General features: G+C 43.8%; 1 protein-coding gene across 1 annotated transcript; it reads left to right on the forward strand.

Moving 5' to 3' along the window:
• The first annotated feature begins 2,385 nt into the window (after window positions 1-2,385).
• Window positions 2,386-11,688, forward strand: LOC136473631 (uncharacterized WD repeat-containing protein C18H10.05-like). The gene is made up of 8 exons (XM_066471279.1): window positions 2,386-2,508; window positions 8,593-9,713; window positions 9,902-9,992; window positions 10,213-10,370; window positions 10,457-10,508; window positions 10,613-10,689; window positions 10,767-10,863; window positions 10,998-11,688. The coding sequence occupies exons 2-8, from the start codon at window positions 8,682-8,684 to the stop codon at window positions 11,495-11,497; spliced, it is 2,007 nt and encodes a 668-aa protein (XP_066327376.1). The 5' UTR covers window positions 2,386-2,508; window positions 8,593-8,681; the 3' UTR covers window positions 11,498-11,688.
• The last annotated feature ends 13,620 nt before the right edge of the window (window positions 11,689-25,308 follow it).

Raw genomic sequence — 25,308 nt, forward strand, 5'->3', positions numbered from 1 at the left:
TTAGGAGGCAGTAGTTTGCTATGTTTTCTCTCTAAGTGCAATGACCACCTCTAAAAATAAATAGGTATTTTTAGAGAGCAGGGCGCTTTTAACCTTTCTCTATAAATAAAAAGAGTTGTCTCCTAAAATCTTTTTCCGGAAGAACATGTTGACTTGTATCAGTATAATAAGTACTATAATACTTACTATGTTGGGGTCGTTTGGTATGACTCTAGTAGCTGCTCTGGTTCCAACTTGTACGAGTTATACCAAATGGCAATGTAAAAAAACAGCATTAGCCATGAAGTTATAGAGGACAAAAGCCGTTTTATATTAGGGAAGGAAAATTCTGGATTTATGGCTTCTTAAGAGGAGCCAAAACTAGAGCTGTTTTTTTTAATGAAGTAGAGCGTACGACCCAGCCAAACAGGCCCATCATAGTCTCTTTGCTAAAAAATTCTGGCCTGCTAGTCTTGTTAAATACCACTGCATATAACCCAAGTATAAGTTCCTTATGCAGCATTAGCTCCCTCTGTCCCTATTTATCTATCGTTTGAGCCTTCTCCTAGATATACGAATGAATCTCCACACGTAACATCCATATATGTAAAAGGTGCTCTGAACCTGGACAGCCAGAACCATAGCCAAAACGACTAATAAATAGGCACGGAGGGAGTACCTGTCTGGTTGTCTCCAATTACTTGGGGCGATGTGTTACCAGGAATTTGGAGTAGCCTAGAAAGGGGTTCGATATGAGCCAAACGAGGTTTACGTAAGCTTGGCACATGTAGTTTATGATATGCAAGTGATGTCACGTTGGCTTGGTGTGTGCAAATCGTGGTGTTACTTCGTTTGACCAGCCAACCGCCCATCCTACTCCTACCATGTTAAATTCATAAGGAACAAATAAAGCAGTAGTTGTATTGCATAAGAAGTGGCCCTTTTAGTTGGGAAGTAAATGTAGGCAATATAAACAAGAGACCTTTTGGATGTACATGAATGCTGCTCATCATATTGTTTGAATGAATGAATGAAGTGCACTAAAAAGACATACTAAGAGCAAGTACAATATAATAGTGTTATAGCCAAGCAAATAAATGCTGATGTAGACGAGAGAAGAGGGGAGAGAGACTCTCATGCAAGCGACAAAGTTGTATATGGGCGCCTATATAGTGTTGGACCTAGACATCAAGTGAATGTTTAGAAAAGAGAAGGTGGGACATGAATAAAAGTAATAATAAAAAAGTTTTTTATAGACAAACAAGAGAACTATTGTACAGTTCGGTTTTACAACTTGATTCTATCCAAGCACTTGGCTTTATTATTGGGCTTACTCTAACTGTATTATTAACATTGTGCATTTAGTAGGGATGAAAGTGAGAATGGAAGATTCCGTTTACCGGGGCTCGTTTCCTCAACAGTGATAGCGTTTATGACCGTTTTCGACCATTACCGTATTTCAACTTTTTATTTTTTTAATTTCTTTCATTACCGTATTCATGTCGTTAATAAACAGTTAAAATCAAAATATGGCGAGTTTCCGCCCGACCGGGAATCGGTTCACACATGAAAGTGCTTCGAAATTTCAGCAAGTGCGAGGAGCCGGAGCCGGCATGTTCGCCCGCTAGGCCGAGTGTTCGTCCACTTCAGAGTCTTCGCCTTTAGAGAAAAACCCGTGTCCGCCCCAGCAAGAAAACGGCTATGCGTTATTGTACTAACGCCCGACAGAGCAAGAGTATACGCGTGTACGAAAGCATAGTAAATATCGTAACCGACCATTTCCGATGGTTTTCATCCCTAGCATTTAGCATCTCCAGCCAGCGCCCACACAGCTGCGTACGGAATGCCAAAGTAGACCAGCAGTGAATTAAACACACATATAAAAACATAAATAAATAAAATGCCCACACATTAATAGCACAGCTGTATTAGCATATGGCGCGATCCCATTAGAATTGGGCAGGATCTAAGAAAATCATTTTGTTCATTATATTATCGCACTCCGTTAGATATTCATCCAGTCCCCTGTATTCATCATCAAGTCCATAATCCACGTGCAAGTGAGACAATCCTCACCGTCGAAATTACATTACTTTATACCTGCAATCGACGACCACCCCACCCAGCGGCGGCGAGGCTTTGTATTTCGGTGTGGAAAGTGGAACGAAACCCACACCACGGAGCGTTACGGGCTGCCTTGACCGCTTGAGCAGAAAGGTAGAAAGTCCACGTGGACAAAATACGACCGGACCCACCTGTCAGCTGCCCCCGGGGACACGAGGAAAGGGGAAGAAAGACCCGAGCCGCGGCGGCGCACGGGATATAAACAGACACCTAGGGGTCGGTTCGTTCGGTGGGCAGGGCAGACTGGGGGAGAGCGTCGCACTCGCACCACGGCACCAGTGACAGAGGGTCGGCTTTCTGGAGGCGCTCACTGGGCTGGGCTGCGTTGCGCGACTCCCGAGGATCGACGGAGCAGAATTTCTTCTTGTTCGATCGGCTGCGGGGATCCTGTTCGGCGATCTGTGGGTAAGTGCTGCTCGGTGCTTTTGATTTCGTCGTGGTTATGCTCTAATTCCTGCGGCGGTGGTGGGGATGCCATGGGATCGGGCTCGCGTTCATCTTCTTTTTTTTTTTCTTTTTCCGGGGGGTGCGTGCGCGAATTCCGTTCCGATCTCAATGGAACAGTGCCGTGCAGCGCAGCAGGGCAGTCATGAATCGGTTCTGTTCTGATCGCAGGAATTCTCGCGACGCTGGGTTGGGGGGTTTTACGTACTAGATACAGCTGTTGTGTTCTTCGCCTTGTCCGACTGCGTAGATCGATTTTTGTCTTGTAGACTAGACTTGACTGTTGGCGTGGTTAACCTTAAACTCATCAGGCATCTCCTGTCATCCTTGAGAGCCTGATAGCATGGAGTAGCCGTCAGTTACCTGAGCGTCTGTTCCACTGCTCCGCAACTGAAAATTTCTGCCTGTTTCACCGTGCGTGATTTCCGGCCACCGAAAACAGCCATGCGTCCGGAGTTCCCACACTTCTCGGTGACCATGCGAGGCTGAACTCGAGCGGCGAGCCCGTTGAAGCGCTTCTGGCCACCGTTGGGAGTGGGGACGACGGCTCAGAGTCAGACTGAACTTTGCTCTCCCTTTTTTTATTCTCTTTTGATTTCGACGGCTCGTTTTTTCTTTCTCCCATTGTCCCCAGCTCTAATGAACAGCGCCGTACCGGCGGAAAAGACTGCTCCTTTAACGCGGGCGGGGAGATCCGTGTCTGGCGCGCCGGCGGCGCAGGCTTTTTAATGCACGCCCGCGGCCCACCCTGTACCCAGCCAGCCGGCGGCGAGGGGCAGGGCAGGGCACGGCACCGGCAGAGTGCCACGCTGCTCGCTGGCTACTACTAGGAGTAGTACTACGCCGCCGCCACACGCCTACCCCGCCACTCCTCAACTCCTGCTACTGTCACCTCGCTCTGTCTACAGCAAACTGGCAACCAAAGGGAGGGCAGCTGTCCGTCATCTCTGCCGTGTTCCTATCCTGGCGCAGCCTCGCAGGCAGGGCGGCGGGATTGCTTCGACCTGACATGGCTGCGGCGGGGCGGCCAAAGCCTGCCTTGCCTTGGGATCCCACATTGGGTTTAAGGAACCTCCGCCCCTTGTGTTTGTGCAAGGGTGTGTCGGAGGGAAAGTTGAAATTTGGGTACCGTAACACTTTTGTTTTTATTTGATAAATAGTATTCAATTATGGACTAATTAAGCTCAAAACGTTCGTTTTCCGATTTTCAACCAAACTGTGCAATTAGTTTTTTTTCGTCTACATTTAATGCTCCATGCACGTATCGCAAGATTCGATGTGACGGTTACTGTAGCACCTTTTTGAAACTATTTTTGGAACTGAACACGGGCTAAGCTCATGTGGATTAGTGGTCTCAATACCTTGCAGAGGAGAACAAATGTTTAAGAGCAAAATCAATGCAGACCAACACCAGCTGCTATATGTAGGCTTTGAGCAACTCAAACAGCTATCGTTCCATCATATGTAGTACTACCTCCGTTTTTGTTTACTTGTCACTGAGTTTTTACTGTAGCAATTTTGGTCGCACGTTTTTTTTCCTGTAAAAGATTTTTAGATACATCAAGTTTTCACATATATGATTCTTTATTGAACATACTTCATTAGTGTTATATACATTGAAGTATCTAAGATTTTTTTAGAAGAAAAAACAGATGATCAAATTTGCTACAGTAAAAAATTGCTGACAAGTAAACACAAATAGAGAGAAGTACAAGGGGTGTGTTTTCTCTCACTCACCTTTTTTCTCTCCTCGAACCTTTACTTTTCCTGACCAGGCCACCCGGACACACTGCCAAAACCACCTCCCCCCCTATGTCTACGTACGTGGTCTTACAAGGCTAACAACTTCGTTTGTATGTATGTGGCTGGTCCTAGGGCATGTTTGGTTTTCATGGACTAAAGCATTTTAGACTAAAATCTGCATTTTAGTTGGACTAAACAGCCAAACACTTGGACTAAAAGTGGACTAAAATCCTTTAGTCCTTTAGTCCACAAAACTAGATTAAAATGGACTAAAAGGTGTTGGGGACACCCATGTCTCTCATTTATTGCCCCCTCTCTCCACTTTAGTCCATTTTAGTTCAAGGAACCAAACACCATTTTAGTCCACTTTTAGTTCATGAACTAAAGTGGACTAAAATTTTCAGTCCATGGACTAGAGAACCAAACAGGCCTTTATAAAACAGTTATGCCTTATCTAAAATTTATATGTATACTTCCTAGAGTGCGTTGAGGCAAAAGAGTTTCACCGGTTTGACAAAAGGTGCGCTAGTAGAGAGGGAGGAGGAATGAGCAAAAGGTGAAAGGAGCCATTTTTGACCTCGAGTAGTTTGTGTTGATCCATTGCATTTCTTCTATGTCTACGTGGATGGCAGTTTTCAGTTGAAGTCATCAATCTTATTAGCTTGAGTTGGGGAAGCCCTTAGCTGCCTCAAGCATCATTTATATTTCAAACAGAGGGAGTATATGGCTCGAAGCCATACCAATCAATTTTCAATTAAGTAGAATAGGGATGGAGAACAAGTGTTTTAGAGCAACACCAATGTAGACCAACACGAACCGGAGGTTTGAAAAAAAGTTGCTGCCATATAATGTGTAGTTATTGTTGCAATGTGTAACGCCCTGACCCGGGAAGAGAGCTAAGGCCCACTCCACACGTTGAATTAATCACACATGCTAATTAACTCTCTTGCGCTTTTGTCCTCGCTTCGCGCAAAAGAATTGATCCGGAGTTAACAGTCTCCCAGGTCCAGGCTTTTAAGTTGGTTCAGCTCTCCTCCAACTTTCAGTATACTAAACTTCGGCGCTACACTGTTTTCCGTGCTGCTACAGCTTCCTTGAAGCTACAGTGTCGTGAACTCGGTCCGGCCCAACTGGCCCAATGGGCTAGGTCTCACATCCACCCACCCTCAAAGGATTCGACGTCCTCGTCGAACGCTGAACCAAGCTACCTAGTAGGACAAATGTTCAGGACCGATTCTCTTGGCCATGTTCGTATTTCTAGTTCCCCGGCCCAAGTGTCATGCCCTCACAGGAGCCATACACAACCTATTTAGGCTTTCAGACCATACGCAACCGTGTAACCGCGAGAGTTGGCTCTGATTATCATTTGTAGCGCCCTGACTCGGGAAGATGGCTAAGGCCCACTCTACACGTTGAATGAACCACACCTGCTAATTAACTTTCTTGCACTTTCGTCTTCGCTTTGCGCAAAAGAATTGATCCGGAGTTAACAGCCTCCCAGGTCCAGGCTTTTAAGCTGGCTCAGCTCTCCTCCAACTGGCCCAATGTGCTGGGTCTCACACAATGCATGTAGTAGAAGGGGTACTGTTTCATCTGGGATACGCGGCGCTACAACATGACCACAAGCTTTCCTTTTTCTCTTGTACCTTATTCTCTCTCAAATCTTTACTTTCTCTGTCCAAGCTACCTTGACACACTGCCAAACCACCCTCCCCCCTCCCTCTTTCCTCCACGTGGCGTCCGAGCCTACGTGGCCCTACGAGGCTAACAATCATGTTGATGCGCTGATGCTGGTTGTATCTAAAAGTTAGATCTCGGCAAAAAAAAAAGCTTTATTGGTTTGACAAAAAGCTAAGCTTAGGCCTTCCACAGTGTGAGAGTGCAGCCTCAAAAATAATGGGTCCCATACCTGAAAAGAAGGCATCACTCTCCCGGGCTACAGCGTGATGGCACTACTTGCTGGGCCCAACAACACTGACACAGTTTGTCTTTCTCCCCAAGCCTGGACACACCTTGCAGCATGATTGGATGATACAAATAAAATATACATTTTTACAAAGTTGGCACCGTAGCAACTACTTGCTCCGCTTCCAAAATTTCTGGCATTGGCATCACTTGTTGCAGCATGCGGAGTGACTCCCGAACACTCTCTCTCATCTTCTAGCATCACTCTGAAACAACGCTGTGGAGGGCCTTAGGTGAGAGGGAGGAGGGATGAGCGAAAGGTGAAAGGGACCATTTTTAATGCAATAGTCTATGTTAATCCTTTCCATTTCTTCTATGTCTACATGGATCCGTTTCTTCTATATCTATGTGGATGGCAGTTTTCAGTTGAAGCGATGTTATTTAGCTTGTGGTGGAGAAGCCTTTATTAGCTGCCACAAACATCATTTATTTTCTGAATAGAGGGAGTATATGGCTCCAAGCCATACCAATCAATTATCAATTAAGAAGGATAGGGGTGGGGGACTAATGTTTTAAAGCAACACCAACGTAGGCCAACACGAGCTAGATGTTCAGTGGAAGGGCTTCTGCTTCATCTGGGACACGTGGCACGACAACATGACTACGAGCCTTCCTTTCTCTCACGCACCTTCTTCTCTCCTCAAACCTTTACTTTCACTGACCAAGCCACCCTGACACACTGCCAAACCACCTTCCCTCGTCCTCTCTCCTCCACGTGGTGTTCGAGGCTACGTGGTCCTACGAGGCTAACAACCATGTTAGTGCATTGGGGTTGACCTTATCTAAAAGTTATACATGCTTCCTGGAGTGCATCGGGGAAAAGAGTTTCACTGGTTTGACAAAAGGTGAGGTAGCTGAGAGGGAGGAGGGATGAGAAAAAGGTGGAAATGGACCCTTTTTGACCTCAAGAGTAGTTTGTGTTAATCCGTTCCGTTTCTTCTATGTCTATGTGGATAGCAGTTTCAGTTGAAGCCAACAATGTTATCAGCTTGCATTGGGGAAGCCCTTAGCTGCCTCAAACATCATTTATATTTTGAATAGAGGGAGACCAATCAATTATCTATTAAGAAGGATAGGGGTGGGTAGTTATCAATTACGAAGGATAGGAATGACCAGATGAGAGGTTCCAACACTGGTTGGCGCGGGCATAGCTGCGGTACTGGCCAAGCAATCTAGTGGTGTTTTCGCTCATTTGTGTTGTTTAATATTCCATTTGTCTGAAATATATGGACTTCTAAACTGTTCATCATAAATTAAACAATATAAGGGGAAAATCCATCACATCTCTCATTAAACATCTTGGTCAGCTCTGGATTGGTTTAATTTATGGCGGACCAGCTCCTAATTGGTCCTCGTTAATTAACTTGTCGGGTGGGATCTTGTGGGTTCTTCAAGTTTTCATATTTTGGGGAAAAAAATAAAAGATATAAGTACTTGTTTTTGGAAGGAATGGTTACTCACGCGAGTAGCTAAATCACGATGTTTGGAGGCTTGTAGCATCCTCTAAGGAACTGATTGTTTTGATGCTTTTGTTTTAGAAAACTACGATATCAAGCAACTATTGTTTTATAAACCTAAGGCATGTACAACTGTGGTTTAGAAAAAACAAGTTTCGAATGGAGTTAAAAGGCTGTAGCAATACAGTGGTTTGGAAAGTTAAAGGTCTGTTGCATCCAAACAAATGGCAACATCCAAAAACCAAACTAATTTGCAACAGCACAATATTTATCCAATATATACTCTAATAATACTTTGCATCCAAATATGGCCGTTGTAAGTGCAACTTGTTTAGTGTTTGGGAAGAGCAGCAGTTCTCCACGATGATGTAGGATTCGCTGATTGTAAAACTATTTCCTGTCTCTAATATAATGATGCATATTTTTCTGCGTATTTTGAGAAAAAAGTGCCTTCTTGTAGGAAGCGGCAACCTGCTATGTTCCTCCAGGATTTTGTGTTTTCTGTTTTTTTTGAAACTCAGGATTTTGTGGTTTTGCCACACTTGCGCTTTGGTTTGACTGAGCAGTAGGGTATAAATATGTACATGTGTGTGGCAAGTTTTAGTACCATCTGTTCTCACTATGTTGATCTACTCGTTGCATCTGTGTTGTGATGTCCTATAGCCTGTTTATGTAGTCATCTCGTCTGATGTGTAATTGTGTTCATTTTCCTTTATTGATCAATTCGATGCTGTGGAATTTGTTCTAATTCTTGAAATACCTAGTCCTTTCTATGATACCGTATCTGCCGTCCTTATTGCTAAGCTTTGTAAATCATGATTTCTTCTATAACCGCATGATGTGGACCTGACACTCTACATTTTCTCATGTTTTTTGGCAGTTTTATCACCATCGATTTATACTGTGGCTATGTGGAGGTGTCATCCTACATGGTGATAGGTTTTCTTAGTACATAGCAGCTTGAGGAAAATGTCCAATTGCGATGGACAGGATGACATATTCTTGGAGACATCTGATGATATAAGAAGTTCAACATATTTTTCAGCTAGATGCAGCACAAGTGACCAATTATCAGCATCATGGGGACCTGAGGATGAGCTCTGGACAAGTGAATTGATGAGTGTCAGTGAAAGGCGGCACAGATTCCTGATTGGGATGGGCTTTGTTAAACCTATTCCTAATGGAATCACCTTTTCGCAGTGGCAGGGAGAAATTTTGGCTGATCGTGCATTTCGTGACCTGGAGGAGAGAATTAATAGCATCTGTTCTTCATATCGGCCGTCTTTTTCTCATTGTGCATCAGCACCAGATAGTACTAGGAACAGTGTTGTGCTTCATGAAAGCGAGCACCATGAACTGACCGGAATACTTGATGAGGTTGGAACAGACAGAATCATGAATATAAATCAGTCAGAAGGTTTTCTTAGTTTCTCTCAGCTTGTTCATGAGTTCTTGCAGAAGGGCAGTGGTCGTGATCCTGCAAGGGGAATGAATGTAGCATTTAGTGAGAAGCAAAAGGATCCCAAGAGCTTTTGTGGAACGTTCACAAGGAAGAAGGGAGAAGATATAATTTGTATGCATGACAAATATATGAAAAGCCTGAAGACAGGCACATTGTTTACAACAAAAGTTGATCAGCAGAACAAAAAGTGGATGGACTTCTCTGCTCTCTACATGTGCCAAGAAATCCATGCCCACGGGGGTTCAATCAGGGTCATGAAGTTCAGTACACACGGGTGGTACTTAGCTAGTGTTGGCGAAGATTGCATTGTGCGCATTTGGATGATACAAGAAGTTGAATCCTCTCCTGATTTGTACATCAGAGAGGCGCCTGTCAAATCCATGGACAGAAATAAGGGCCTGAAAATGAAGGTGGGAAAAGTCCAGAGACGTGCCCTTGCCATAATACCCAAGAAAGTTTTCAACATTGCAGAGACACCACTGCATGAGTTTCATGGTCACACAAGTGATATCTTGGATATGACATGGTCAAAATCAAATGTAAGCTTTTCTTTATCCAGTATGCTTTGATCACTCATGTCACATGTGAGAATTAAGTGAAAGTAATACATGCATGTGAAGTTCTGTTAACAGCTTTACATTCATATCAGTCAAATCATATAACTGAGTTCTTGTCTCTGTATGTATCGAATTTTCTGTGAAAATTGACTATTTAACATTTCCTGCAGTTCCTCTTGACGTCATCTAAAGACAAGACTGTACGCATGTGGAAAGTTGGCTGTGATGACTGTCTAGCAGTATTCAAGCACAGAGATTATGGTATGCACAAAGATTAAAAACAAATACCATGCAGCGTTTGACATCTACAGTAAAGTCTCTGTATTTGTATAGCCAAAAGTTTCTTTTTTTTTGCATGTAGCTCTGTTCCAGGTTTGGTATGGTACAGAAGTATATATATACATATATATTTTCAATGGCTCTAGTCTAAATCATGATTTGAAACTGATATTTTTCTTCTCTATGATGAATTTGCCAACAGTAACATGCATTCAATCCAATCCGGTTGACGAAAGATACTTCGTTAGTGGCTCAATAGACGGTAAAGTCCGTGTTTGGGATGTTTCAGAGAGGCGAGTAGTTGACTGGGCTGATACGAAGGATATCATAACTGCTGTGAGTTACCAGCCAGATGGAAAGGTTGAAACCTGATCAAAATGCTACTGAAGTTTTACTACCATTTCCCACTAGTAGGGTGCTAACCCAGGCATTTCTTCCCTCCTCAGGGTCTTATTGTCGGAATTGCTTCAGGGAGGTGCCGGTTCTATAACCATGCAGGTGCAACATCCATTTCTGATGTTTACTATGAGTTTGTTCATTGAAACGATTATCGTGGTATTGCAGTCTATAGCTCCTAACCAGGAAAATTGAATTGAATGTAGGTGAAAACGTGGAACTGGAGAAAGTAATGAAGGTAACGAAGAAGAAATCTGCTGGTAGACAGATCACCAGCCTGCAGGTTAGCTGTTCTGGTTCAGTCAATGTGTTTTTCTCCTCCTCATAAGAAACATTTGCTCAATCGATTCTGCCTCGCAGTTTTCAAACGGTGATCCTGCTGGGATCATGATCGCATCAGCAGGTTCTAAAATTCGAGTCTCTGATGGAGGAGCTAAGATCAACCGAAAGTTTGAAGGTTAGATTTCCTGCCAGTGCCAGACTCTCTTGGTTAAAACAGTCGAGACGGCTGTTGCCTGTTAGTACTAGTCCTAGGCTAGGCACAGCACAGCCCGTACGAATTTACACATTGTTATTTGGTCCCCGTTGCAGGACGGCGAGGCTCCAAGGTCCTGCTACCGCCGTCTCTGACCTCTGACGGCCAGTACCTCGTGTCGGCAGGTGCCGACTCCAACGTCTACATCTGGAACTTCGACAGACCAGCAGCTGGCAAAAGCACCACCACCAGAGGAGCAAGAAGAGTTCGTTCCTGCGAGCACTTCTTCTCGGAGGGCGTCACGTCCGTGGCGACATGGCCAGGGCTGCTGCAGCAGCAAGACGATCTCCAGTCGTCGGAGAAGGGGGCCACCCCCACGCTTTGCCGCGACCGTGAGTTCTGCTCGTTCGGGACGTGGTTCTCGGCAGATGGCGCGAGGGGCGCCGCGACGTGGCCCGAGGAGAAGCTGCTGCCGTCCCTCAAGTACGTCAACTGCGCCGGGATGGACGAGTGCAGCACCAAGGTGTCGGCCGCCTGGAACAAGGTCGTCGTCACTGGTGGCCGCGACGGGGTCATCCGATGCTTCCACAACTATGGACTGCCAGTGAAGCTGTAGGCTTGTGAGATCAGAGCTGCATGCGCGTGGAGTTTCTGATTTGATATGTGAAAAAAGAGCTTGGCGACTGCCGGCCTGACCATTACTGTTTCATGCACTGTACATTCCGTGGAAGTTCTAGGACGAGAGTGTAGGTGTACATTGGTTTGCATGCATTGGTGCAAAGAATTACTCGTTAATTAACAGGGATATTGGTACATTGATCTGAGCATGGAGTTTCCAAATGTTTTGCTTGTAGTGGGGAGCCTAGTCGATGTTCAAGCCGTTATAGTTTTTGTAACCATCTGTGTTTTTATGTACTTAAAAAAAAATTGTGCTAGAGCAATTAGATCAAAACCGTGTAACTTTTTCTCTCTTTCCCTGTTCCAAAATCGTAATTTAAGGTTTCTGAATTAAAACTTTGCATAGCACGTTGTGACCAAGTTCAAGTTTTAAAAGATTAAAACCAATTCGATTTTTTTTACCAAAAATAAGATGAGGTTCAACTTGAACTAACTACGCTTTACCTAATAACTAAACCTTCTCTCTCTCTCTCTCTCTCTCTCTCTCTCTCTCTCTCTCTCTCTCTCTCTCTCTCTCCCCCACCACACAATGAAAGTTTCCTAAACCCAATGTTATACATCACATATCTTGTATCATGCATGGAGCCATGGAGTGCTTGATCTCAGTTTGGTTTTTATTTTGAACTACTATAGAGCCGGGCTAACAACGCTACGGTAATATTCCATTTAAGGATGTGTTTGGTTGGTTGGATTTGTATGTGGATCACTGGCGTATGGTTGGATGGATCACTGGGACCAGTAAAACTATGGATAAAGAATATACCCCTAGATGCTCCTGGTTCGTAAAAATCCCGCGAACCAGCTTATCCATATCTTCTAATCTTTGTCATTAGTAAATAAATTAAAGATGATTAGTGTTATATTATTACTTAGTAATTGTGATGGTAGGATTAGTTTTGATAAGTGCTAATACATTGATTAGTGCATGTTTCGTGTGCTAATTAGGTTATTAGTTGTGCTAATTAACATATTTATTTTAAATTAGTGATTTCCATGGCAAAATTAGTATTAGTGCATATTTATTAGTGTCTAATTAGTTGTTATTGTTTTTAATAATAAATATAATTAGATAACTATTCTAATCCCATCCACTTTCATCCATCCAACCAAATAGAAAAATAGCTCGTCCTATCCATCCAACCAAACACGCATCATGGATATCCTTATCCCAATATCCATGAATCGCCATATCCCATCCAACTTCGTTCTCAAACCAAACGCACCCTAAGCGAGTCCCCATAAAGGATATTACTCCCTCCGTCCTAAAACAATAAGTATGTTTTAGAAATGCAAGTTAGAAATGATTCTGCTCTATGTTTTCAGCTCCACTTTACGTTTTTGAGCCCAACATGAGCAACTCCACAAACTTTTCTCCAGAAAAAAATGAAGCTAAGAGAGCACCTAATGAGATGCTCCACAAACTTCAGTTTTTTTTGTAAAGCTACTCCACGATGGAGTTTATGCGATAGAGTTGGTGGAGTAGTTCCAAATAGGCCCTAAGATCTTCCCAGAAAAAATGATGCATGTAGTTATTGAACTGTTCATTAACTAAAGACATGCCTCCAAGAACTAAAAGGCATGCCTCATCTAAAGGAGTTCCTGCGGCGCTGTAGCAACGTAGTTTATATTTTTCAAATGATGTGTTTCTGACTTGCATTAATAAGAGGAGAAGCGGTTAAGATATATAACTACTAATTGTTTTGGTTCACTGAATCTAAAACATCAGGTTGAGTAGAATGTTTGTTTGGTTGACTGCACTAGTGGTATATGCCATATTAAATTGAGATAAAAATACAAATACTAAGATAATATTCATTTTACTTAAATCAATTGTATAATACTTATTTTTATTATATTAAGTCTTAATTTACTTTGAAATATATTCATATGCCTTAGGTTATGCTAATCATATACCAATACATCATTAATGTGCTAATACCCTGCATCTCATGAGCCTCGCTATGGAGGAACGGATCTCATTCTCGTTCCTAGGGAGCCAGGCTTCCTAGTCCCTTGTACATGCCGTGGGACAGGTCCAAACCGTCACCGAAGCAACCAAACACAGTGCACCTGAGCCTCATTGACGTGGATACAGGAAACCAAATATGCACTATATGTAGAGTTTTAGCTCACACACTAGGAGGGTGCGCATCATAGTTTTTCGTGAAGTTTTCAGATTTTTCCTGAGAAGCTCGCCACCCATAGATTACAAAACTTGGTTTGAATGAAAATTAATCAACTTGAACACTGCAACAATGCAGCCTAAATTGCGGCTAGCACTGTGCTACATGACCCTCGTCTCTGTCCATCATGTGTTCTTGACGGTCGCAATGTAGTTTTACAACATCAAATTTTGTTAATACCTAGAACAAAGCATAGAAACCAGTATACAAGGAACTTTGCCTATGTCATTGTTCTTGGTTATATTTCTGAACAGTCCACGTGATGTTACCATATTACCGTTGAATGGTTGTTACTCTGAAAGAACCCTTGAAATATGCATAAATAAATACATATTTCTAAATAAAAATTGATTCATGTTTCTAAGCCACCACAATTGGGAATTAAAAGATTCCAAGAGAAGTGGAGGGGGGAAACGCCTCGCATTTATCTCAGAATCGACATACCACTCCAGTGGAATTTTTTGCCAGCTCTAAAAACCGTGTGATTAAAAATGATCATAGAACTTCACCATATTGAACTAGAACAAGTAAAGTTTTTGTGGAAATAGCATAGCGATATGTAAGGCTTACATACCAATGGATATAGTTGAAAGGAGTGAACAATTAGCAGTTCCAAGAATGGAATATTTACTTATTCCCTAGGATCCTCAATACATGAGTTTTGAAAAGAACAAAACATATAAATCTTCTAGATTACATAGTCATTTAGAAACACAAAAATGCACACAGGTAACTAATGGTGAAGAAACATGAATAATAACAGAGAGGAGAAGTACAGAATGCACACTTGTAGTTAGCAAAAGTAATAACAAGCCTAATACCTACCAAACAAATGAGAAAAGCTCTTTGATAAAACTGATGCACATTTGATAAATAACCCTAAGCTTCTCAATATGGGAGTTTTGAAAAAGATTTCAGGTACATTGCATAGTGATTGGGAATGACAGAAATGTGGATAGCTAACTAAAGACAAAGACTCATGAATAATAACAATTAGGAGAAGCAAGAAATGCACACTTGTAGTTACAAAATCTAAGAAAAGGCCTAATAATACACCTCATAAAAAATCACCTAGACAACCTATGTCCTATCAAATCTTAGTATAGACTACTGGGAACTCCACATAGTAGTTCTCTATAAGAATAGAGCTCCAAAACACGTGTGGCATCGAAGCTAAACTAAGAGGAAAATTCACAAAAAATGCATACATATGGTAGGGATATCCCTAAATTAACCTAATTAAATTCTAATGAACTCACCATTTGTGGCATGCAGATGCAGATTCAAACTCTCTAAAGCAAAGCAAGATATGCTCCAGTTCACTTGAAGCCCAACATTGAAGGATTTGTCAAGGAGACGAACTCGATAGAGGCAAGAGTCACCTAGAATGATAGATCTATCGGGGATTCATAAAAATGAGATCCGTTGTTGAGAACATGGAGGACTAGAATGGCGTATGGAATCAAAACAACAAAGACCAACCAATGAAAGCAAAAGGGGAAAGAGGAAAGGGGGAAAGATGATAACAAACCCAAAACAAGTGTCCACCGCTGTGGACTCCACCTCATGGTGGCGCCAAGGCAACCTCCTGTCGTGGATTACTCCATAGATCTAGAACACAGACCGCAACTCCAACTCCTCTCTTTGCCTAGGTGAGCAGTACCTCTATTGGACAAGAATCCTCCTTGTTTGTGTCGGAGGTAGAAATTTTGCTGAGATTTACACTGTCGATGCCGAGGATTTTGCCATCACTTCAGTGGCGACGAGTTTGGTGGAGAATTTTGGAGGGGAGGAACAATTTGGTGGTGAATAATGGATGGGAGAAACAAGACAAACAGGACCGTCGTCCACCTTCCACTCTTTGAAAGATTACCCAAAGGAACTGATAGGTGGGTCATGATTTTGATGACGCTACAAGACAACCGCTAGTGGGTAGAACACAGTCTAACATGAAATGTGTAGGCCCCACCAGTGGGGGGTGACGATCATGGTACAACTTCGATCGGAGTGGGTGGGTGGGTGTGTGTGTGTGTGGGGGGGGGGGGGGGGGGGGGGCTACTGGCTCGAAAAGGTCACTCCCGCTACCATAGTCTCTTTTTGTAATCAGACAGTGGGTGCGGTGTGCATGCTACACCTCTAGGGAATGCACTACCAGAACTAGCATTTACGTAAATAGTTTAGTAAGCACGAAACCACCCCCAAGACAATGAAGAGATGTGATTTCAGGAGTAAGGTGTGGGGGAGTAAGGATGTTTGGTTTTCAATAGTCGAGGGAACCTTTTCTCTTTAGTAGATACTAGCAAATATGCCCATACGTTGCAATGGGACATATAGCTTATTGTACGGTTACCATTTTAAAAATCATGTCATGCATTTCCGTTCATCTTGGAATCCAATGGAACAACTTGCAGGTCGAAGATTGTGTCATGCATTTTTATCTTGGAATGGATAACTCCATAATGTGCTTAGATGTGCATTCCACTAACTTGTACTCGTCTTGGAGATTTATCCAATGATCATGTCATGAGTTCTAATTTGTCTTTGAATTAGACTCTCCATTAGGAACCTTTTCTCTTTACTAGATATATGCCCGTGTGTTGCAGCGGGGTCATGATTTTTTGGACTAAACCTTAATAATCGGACACAGATGCGTGTTCTCCTAGGACTTCGTATTGGACGCGGACACGTGGATCCGGTCTTTATACCGAAACCGGGTAGGACGTGGGCGAGATATGTATCGGACGCGGACACGTGGGCAAGAGTCGAGATTTTATATAACCGGGTAGATGATGACGTTACAATCTTTTTAAGTGTATATATAATATATATAGGTAAAGATATAGATATAGATAGATATAGATATAGATAGAGATTACTATATAAGAGTTGTTTTGGGCGTGTATATTTAGCTTATATATCTAGATCAAGACAAGCCCTAAATGGCTAGATGTTTTCGAGCTCGACTAGACGATGTCAATAGTTGAAAGTTTTTTGAACGTAAGTCAATAGTTGAAAGTTACCGGACAGACAGTTTTCAACACGCAGGAACTAATTACGTACCGTACCTCAGCTCTGTCACAAAAGAAGATATACACATGTAAACGCCTGCACAGTAATATATGGGAGATGGTTAATGTCTTGCACATTGCCGCTAGTCTAACTAGACAATACCCCGCGTGTTGCTGCGGAGACGTTGCAACTTATTTGAGTGTGAAATGATAAAATAATAAAAAATAAAACTTTCCTGGCACCTGATATTGACTTTTCATGTGACCAAGAGCGCATGTACATCTAGCTTGTTTGGACCATGAGATAGACCCGAATTAGACATGAAGAAACCTTGCCGTCGATTGTGCCACCAGCGAGTCTCTACGTACTTGAAGCAGTTTGTATCCCATCCACTCTCTATTCTTCCCTGGCATGTAAGAGCATCTCCCAGAGTTTTCTAAATATTCCTCCTAAAAAGTCTATGGTTACCAATTCCTAAAAAGGTTTTAGGAGGAAAAAAAGAAGATCATCTCCAATAGTTCATAATATTTGACTTCTAAAAAGTCAAATACTGGTCCCATTTGACTTTTTTTCCCTACGGTCTTCTTTTTTTTTCCACGTGAACCTCTTCATCGCTGTGCGTATCCACGCCGCCGCCGCCTGCATCCGTCGTGTTGCCCTAGCCCAGCAGTCGACAACCTGCACGGGCACAACTTCATCCGCAGTGCGTCAGGGCGTGGTGGCTGGCTTGGCCAAACAGACGGCAGTGGAAGGTGGCCGCGGTGACAGGGCAGGGGCCGGTAGCTACCGTGTCATGCGGTGCAAGAGCTTCAACGAACGCCAAGTCGTGGCAGCGCCGACGCGGCCTAGGCGTCGTGCTAGCAGGAGGTGTCCATGGCGGCAGGCTCGTGGTGGTGTAGAACGGGGTGCCAGCGAAGAGTTCACCGTGGCTCCATGGTTGCCTGGGCGTGGGCCTGCCAAAACTCGGTGAGGTCCCAGTATGCGCAATGATGGCCGCGCGATGCCCACGAGCTTCATGTGGTTTCTGTGCATGCGAGACGGCAGCCAGGGGCTGCGAACGCAGAGGCCGGTAGCAGGGCTGCGGCTTGGCTTGGGAAATCAGAACATGATAGAAATTTAGGCATTTTCATGGTTAATTTAATCCAGAAATATAACATCATCTGGTTCGTGATGGCATATATGTGCATGTGTATATATCTAATGAACACTACAGCATGCAGACGTGACATACAGATCGATACAGTAAGAACGCAAAGTGCGGTTATTACAGAGATAAGAATGTACCCAGCGGAGAGTCTCAAGCCGAGGGCATCGGAGGCTCCATTCGCACTAGTCGACATAGTGCGTTGCTCGAAGTCGTGGACCGCAGTCGATGCAGGAAGATGTTCGCAGTGCAGTTCCACGAACGGTCACCAGGAAGAAGACGCCTGACTGTTCCGCAAGCAATCACTGGGAAGAAGCTCGTAGTGCAGTCCCACGAACGGTCACCAAGAAGAAGACGCCTTGGTGGACGAGCCCGCTACTCCGTGCATGCAGAGGTACAGGACAGGAAGCCAGAGGGCTGCTAAGATGTGGTGGTTTCTCTCGGGAGCGGTTGCGGAAAGAGAAAGGACTGACAAAGGACTACAGATATATGGCTGCGACGGGAAGGGAGAAAGGCAACGGAGAATCCCAGGAGACGGAAAGCAGAAGGGACGGTAACTGGCACAATCAACTCGCCTCCACCATCAAGGAGAGTAACTCCCGTGATTATGTGGATTTAAGTGACAAAAGACTGGCCGCGCCCGCTCGCTCGCCGCCCGCCCACCCGCCTCGCCACACCACGGCCACGGCCCGGCCCGCACCCACGCCCACGCCGACGGCCCGGGCAGCGGCGGCGGCGGCGCGTGGCATGCCTATGTCCTTTTCTCACCTTCTCAGTTAAGATGAATAATTTCCAACCATATAAGCTGATTCAACGTTCAGTCAAAATCCCATATGGTATTAAACCATACAACGCTTAATGTTACGTACCATAGAGTTTTATTTGATTTATTAAATATTATACGGGCCAAGCCCATAATATATCCAACAATCCCCACCAAACTCTAGGGTCTGTAACAAAGTAGTCTCGGAACCACATTTCTTTTATATACTAGTGTTTCGATGGAGACTATTAAGTTGAACATCCATCTAGAGCAATAGTTTCACTCAGTCACAACTGAACAATGGACTAAGCCTTGAATTGACAGTTTTGTGTGAGGTAAATGTCACTAAAGTCCTTAGCTGATACTTGGCTGCAAAAGGCATCCCCTCTATTTGAAGCATATAAGTCATACTCTCCAGTGCCTTTCATGAGTATTTAGAGATCACCCAAATCTCATAGACTGTGACCAGCAGTCTGACTCATAAAGGTGTGCTTCTCAAAAGATGTTCTGTAGGACAACATCTTTGCTTTAGCAAGCCACTTGGAACACATTAAGGTAAATACCAACCTGCCTTACAGAAAGGAAAAATATGCATCAGAAATGAGTCTTACTAAGGATCTTTCCTCATAATTTACTACTAGCTTGTTTCACCATCATGCTTCATGGGATCTCCGATCACATAGAACATGTTACCACTATAGTAAATTTCAAGTGGGTCTCAAACCCATCTCTCTCGATGCACTTTCTATCACATTGCGTGATAGACCCTTAGTGAACTGATTTGCTAGATGTTAAACGTGTGAACATAGTCCAACGCTATTACTCCGGAGTTTCTTAATTTTCTGACAGATTTTAGTCATCTCTTAACATGCCTTGTAGACTTCATGTTATCCTTAGAACTGTTAACCTTCATAATCACAGTCTGGTTATCGCAGTTCATAGAAATAGCCGGTATAGGTTTTTCAACAACCGGTAAATCTATAAGGAGATCACGAAGCCACTCGGCCTCAAAGCCAGCGGTGTCTAATGTTGTGAGTTCTGCTTCCATTGTAGACTTTGTTAAGATAGTATGCTTGCAAGACTTCTAGGAAATAGCACCACCTCCAAGCGAAAACACATATCCACTTGTGGCATAAAGCTCATCAGCATCAGAGATCCAGTTGGCATCACAATTGCCTTCCAACACCTTTGGGTGTCCAATATAACGAATACCATAGCTTATAGTGCCCTTTAGATAGCACATCACTCTCTTAAGAGCACGCTAGTGATCATCTCCCAGGTTTGACACAAACTGGCCCAGCTTGCACACAACAAATGAGATGTCAGGCCTTGTTGCACTAGCAAGATACATGAGCGAACCAATGATCTAGGAATATCTCAACTGATCCCTTGCTATTCTCCGATTTTTCCTCAATAGCACACTAGGGTCATAAGGTGTAGGAGCAGGTGCATAGTCATTAAACCAAAATCGACTTAGCACCTTTTCCACATAGTGGGATTGTAATAGAGTTACCCCACCATCACCTTCTCTCAGAAGCTTGATATTAAGAATAACATCAGCCTCTCCCAAATCTTTCATCTCAAAATTTTTAGAAAAAAATTCCTTCACCTCCTTGATCACTTTGAGGCTAGATCCAAAGATCAGTATGTCATCAACATATAAGCACAAAATGACTCCTTCACCCACACCATACCGATAGTACATTCACAACAAAGCCAGTAGATGTTAAAGTTCTATCGAACTTCTCATGCCACTGCTTAGGAGCTTGTTTTAGGCCATATAATGACTTTAATAATTTACACACCTTGCCTTCTTGACCATTTGCTACAAACTCATCTGGCTGATCCATATAGATCTCCTCCTCTAACTCTCCATTTAGGAAAGCTGTCTTAACGTCCATTTGATGAACGATAAGACCATAAGAGGCTGCCAGGGAAAGTAAAACTCGAATGGTGGTCAATCGGGCAACCGGTGAATAAGTAACAAAGAAATCTTGACCTTCCTTTTAAGTATAACCCTTGGCCACAAGTTTTGTCTTGTACCTCTCGATAGTACCATCAGGCCTAAGCTTTTTCTTGAACACCCATTTGCACCCTATAGGCTTGCACCCATAAGGTCGATCAATAATTTCCCAAGTTCCATTAGACATAACAGAATCCATCTCACTCCGTACTGCTCCCTTCCATAAGTCAGTATCAGGAGAGGAATATGCCTCTTCAATGGTCGTTGGTGTGTCATCCACAAGGTACACAATATAGTCATTACCAAAAGACTTTGTAGTCCTCTATCACTTACTTTTTCTTGTGAATATAGTGTCATCCTCCTCAGGATTTTGCATATAGGGTTCCTCAGTTTGTTCTATCGGAGTAAAATTTTCATGCTCATGGGAAATTATAAATTCATGACCAGTCGTGCTAGGTGCATTTTTCATGGGAAACTCATTCTCAAAAAATGTAGCGTCTCTAGATTCCATGATTGTATCAACAGCCATCTCAGGAACACTAGAATTTATAATTAAAATTCTATAACCCACGCTGTGAATAGCGTAACCAAGAAAAACACAATCAACAGTCTTTGGTTCAAGCTTTCGCTTTTTGTTAATTGGCATATTCACCTTTGCCAAACAACCCCAAGTTCGCAGGTAAGAGAGATTTAATCTCTTCTTCTCCCATTCCTCGAATGGTGTAATTTCTTTGTTCTTTGTGGGTACTCTATTCAGGACATGACATGCTGTCAATATAGCCTCACCCCACCATTCCTTAGATAGTCCCGCAGTCTCTAATATGACATTAACAAAAATAGCTAGAGTGCGGTTCTTTCTCTCTGCAATCCCATTGGACTGTGGTGAGTATGGTGGCATCCTCTCATGAATAATTCCATGCACCACGCAAAACTCAGAAAATTCATTTGAGAAATATTCTCCCTCGCGATCGGACCGCAAACGCTTGATTTTCTTCTCAAGTTGATTTTCTACCTCAGCTTTATAGACTTTAAAATAATGCAACGCTTCATCTTTAGTTTTCAATAAATACACATAGCAAAATCTAGTACAATCATCTATAAATGTCATAAAGTATCATTTACCGCCTTTAGTCAATTCGCCATTAATTTCGCATAAATCAGAATGAACGAGTTCTAATGGTGCCAAGTTCCTCGCCTCAGCAGCCTTGTGAGGCTTGCGTGGTTGCTTCGATTGCACATACACCTGGCACTTAGAATCTTTGACTAAGTTAAATTTTAGGATTAAGTTTAGATTTGCAAGCCGCGTGAGACATCCAAAATTAATGTGACAAAGTCGTGAATGCCATATATTCGACTCATCCGAAACATTAACATTGTTCACTACTTTATTACACACATCATCAAGCAAAGATAAGCAGAACAAGCCTCCGCAATCATAACCTTTTCCAACAAATGTTCCATGTCTCGACACAACACACTTATTGGACTCAAGCATAATTTTAAAGCCATCGTGACACATCTGAGAACCGCTAACAAGATTCTTCTTGATGGAGGAGACATGCTACACATTCTTTAATAGCACCGTCTTTCCCAAAGTAAACTTCAGAATGACCATACCAGCACTAAGAACACGCGCATGCGAACCATTTCCCATCAGTAAGGCTCCAGTACTGCCAGCCTGATACGAAGTAAACAAATAAACATCAGCACACACATGAATATTAGCACCGCTGTCCATCCACCACTCAGGTGAAAGACAAACTGAAAGAATAAAAGGTAAATAATTACCATACCCAGATGTTCCTCTAGTCTCGCTAATCACCACGTTTGCTGATTTCTTTTCTTGCTTATATTTGCGGTCTGGGCACGCACTTGTCCAATGCTCATCACTCCCGCAAACAAAGCAACCTCCACCTTTCTTGTTATTTTTCTTCTTAAACTGAGCAATCTGCTTAGGCTTTGCATTGTTGTTCTCTTGCATGCTCTTCTTCTTTTTATTACAAGATGCAAATGAGTTTTTCCTCTACACCATATTGACAGCAGAAGACTCAACTCCTTTTCCATGACTGTCCTTTGCTCTAGCCCTCTCCTCAACATTAAGAGATCCAATAAGTTCAGCCACGCTAAACTCTTGTCTCTTATGTTTTAGAGAAGTAGCAAAATCCCTCCAAGAAGGTGGCAGTTTAGCGATTATACCGTCGGCCACAAACTTGTCAAGCAACAAACATGGAAAATGTTCTAGTTCCTTTGCTAGCGCCTGTATCTCATGAGCCTGTTCGACTATAGAATAGTTTTCAACCATTTTGTAGTCATACAACTGCTTCATAAGGTATAGCTCACTACCAGCATCAGAAACTCCAAACTTTGCCTCAAGAGCATCCCATAACTCTTTGCCTGATGTGCAAGATATGTAGTTTTTCTCATACTTAGGATGAAGTGCACTAATCACGGCGCCTCGAAACAGGTTATCGGCAGCCAAGAACTTTTGCTCCTCCTTAGGAGTAAACTATTCAGGCTTCCCCTATGTAGCGTGATAGCAGTTCATCGCAGTCAACCACAATACCATCTTGGCATGCCATATCATGAAATTCTTGCCATCAAAATTATTTGTCTTTAAAGCAACAGCAAAACCACTGATAGAAAATTGCCTAATATTAGGTTCTTTGATTGTTAGAAATTTAGACATTTTCATGGTTAATTTAATCCAGAAATATAACATCAGCAGGTTCGTGATGGCATATATATGCATGTGTATATCTCTAATGAACACTACAATATGCAGACATGACATACAGATCGATACAGTAAGAACGCAAAGTGCGGTTATTACAGAGATAAGAATGTACCCAGCAGAGGGTCCCATGCCGAGGGCATCGGAGGCTCCATTCGCACTAGTCGACATAGTGCATTGCTCGAAGTCGTGGACCGCAGTCGATGTAGGAAGATGTTCATAGTGCAGTCCCATGAATGGTCACCAAGAAGAAGATGCCTTGCTGTTCCGCAAGCAATCACTGGGAAGAAGCTCACAGTGCAGTCCCACGAACGGTCACCAGGAAGAAGATGCCTTGGTGGACGAGCAGTCACAGATTGCTCCCCAAAAACCTAATCGCCGCTCACCCCATACAAGGTTCTTAGGCGGACAAGGGTTCTACATGCACCTGCTCTCCTGCTACTCCGTGCGCGTAGAGGTATGGGACGGGGAAGCCAGAGGGCTGCTGAGATGTGGTGGTTTCTCTCGGGAGCGGTTGTGGGAGGAGGAAGGACTGGCGAAGGACTATAGATATATGGCTACGATGGGAAGGGAGAAAGGCAGCGGAGAATCCCAGGAGACGGAAAGCGGAAGGGATGGTAACTGGCGCAATCAACTCGCCTCCACCATCAAGGAGAGTAACTCCCATGATTATGTGGATTTAAATGGCAAAAGACTGGCCGTGCCCGCCCGCTCGCTCACCGCCCGCCTACCACGGCCACGGCCTCGGTCTTGGCCCGCGCCCGCGCCCATGCCCACGCCTACGGCCCAACCCGGCTGGTGGCGGCGTGCGCGTGTGTGGCATGCCTATGTCCTTTTCTCAGCTTCTCAATTAAGATGAATAATTCCAACCATATAAGATGAGTCAACGTTCAGTCAAAATCCCATGTGGTATTAAACCATACAACACTTAATGTTACGTACCATAGAGTTTTATTTGATTTATTAAATATTATATGGGACACGCCCATAATATATCCAATATAACAGAGGGGGTCCGAGGCTACAGCAAGGTGATGCAGTGAAGGCCATCCTAGAGTAGAGGCAGCGTGCCTAGAAAGAGGTGTGGCCGTGACATACGGAAAGGGTGTGCTCCGGTGGCGTGGGTCGGCCATGGTGGCCAAGCTATACCCGTGCAGGTGGCGGTGACCAAGAGCGTTCATGGCTTGGTGAGCCGGCAATCCACGGCTTGTGCCTTCACGACAAGTCTGTCCAGCGGGACGACGACCACGACTGTGATGCCAAGAACAAGAAGCGCCGGCCGCAGCACGACACGCCCAGCCAACGCAGCACCAGTGGTGGCGCTCTTCTCCGCTGTCAAGAGCGCGGCCACCGGTGGCAGCAGCAGCAACCCATCGACGTCGTCCCTCCGCTGCCGCACCAGGCCGCAGTAGCAGCCGGTGGACCCCACCCCTGTGCCGCCGCCGCCCTCCACGCGTGGCTTTGTCCACGTAAAGTTATGCGGAAGGGGGAGTAATTTCCCAAGTCCTAAAAGATTAGGAGTAAATGTTAGGAGTTGTTGGAGAGGGTTTTTTTCATCTTTCTAAAAACAAGGATTATGAGGATGTTTAGGGAACTCTTGGAGATGCTCTAACCCTTATGAAAGGACCATGAAGCCACGGCCCTTACTCTCCTGATGTATCCCATCATCAGAACGCGCATGCATCGGCTCTGCCTTTCTCACACCGTCGCCACTCATGACCACTATGCCCGCGCCCTAGCCCTGCATAGTGGCGACCTTGGCCAACACGCCCCATGGAGAGGATGCGTAGGTGTCCAGTATATGTGCCGCCAACCCTGGCCAACACGATCGCATGGTCTAGTGTGTGTGACGTCGGGGATAGGGAGCTGGTGCCCCAATCTAGCTCACTACAAAATTACATGTAATTGGGAGTACAATCCAATTGACCAATAGTTGATCTTATGAAGGAGGTAACC

This window comes from Miscanthus floridulus, chromosome 8 (genome assembly GCF_019320115.1).
Source record: "Miscanthus floridulus cultivar M001 chromosome 8, ASM1932011v1, whole genome shotgun sequence".
In the NCBI taxonomy this organism is placed as follows: Eukaryota; Viridiplantae; Streptophyta; class Magnoliopsida; order Poales; family Poaceae; genus Miscanthus; species Miscanthus floridulus.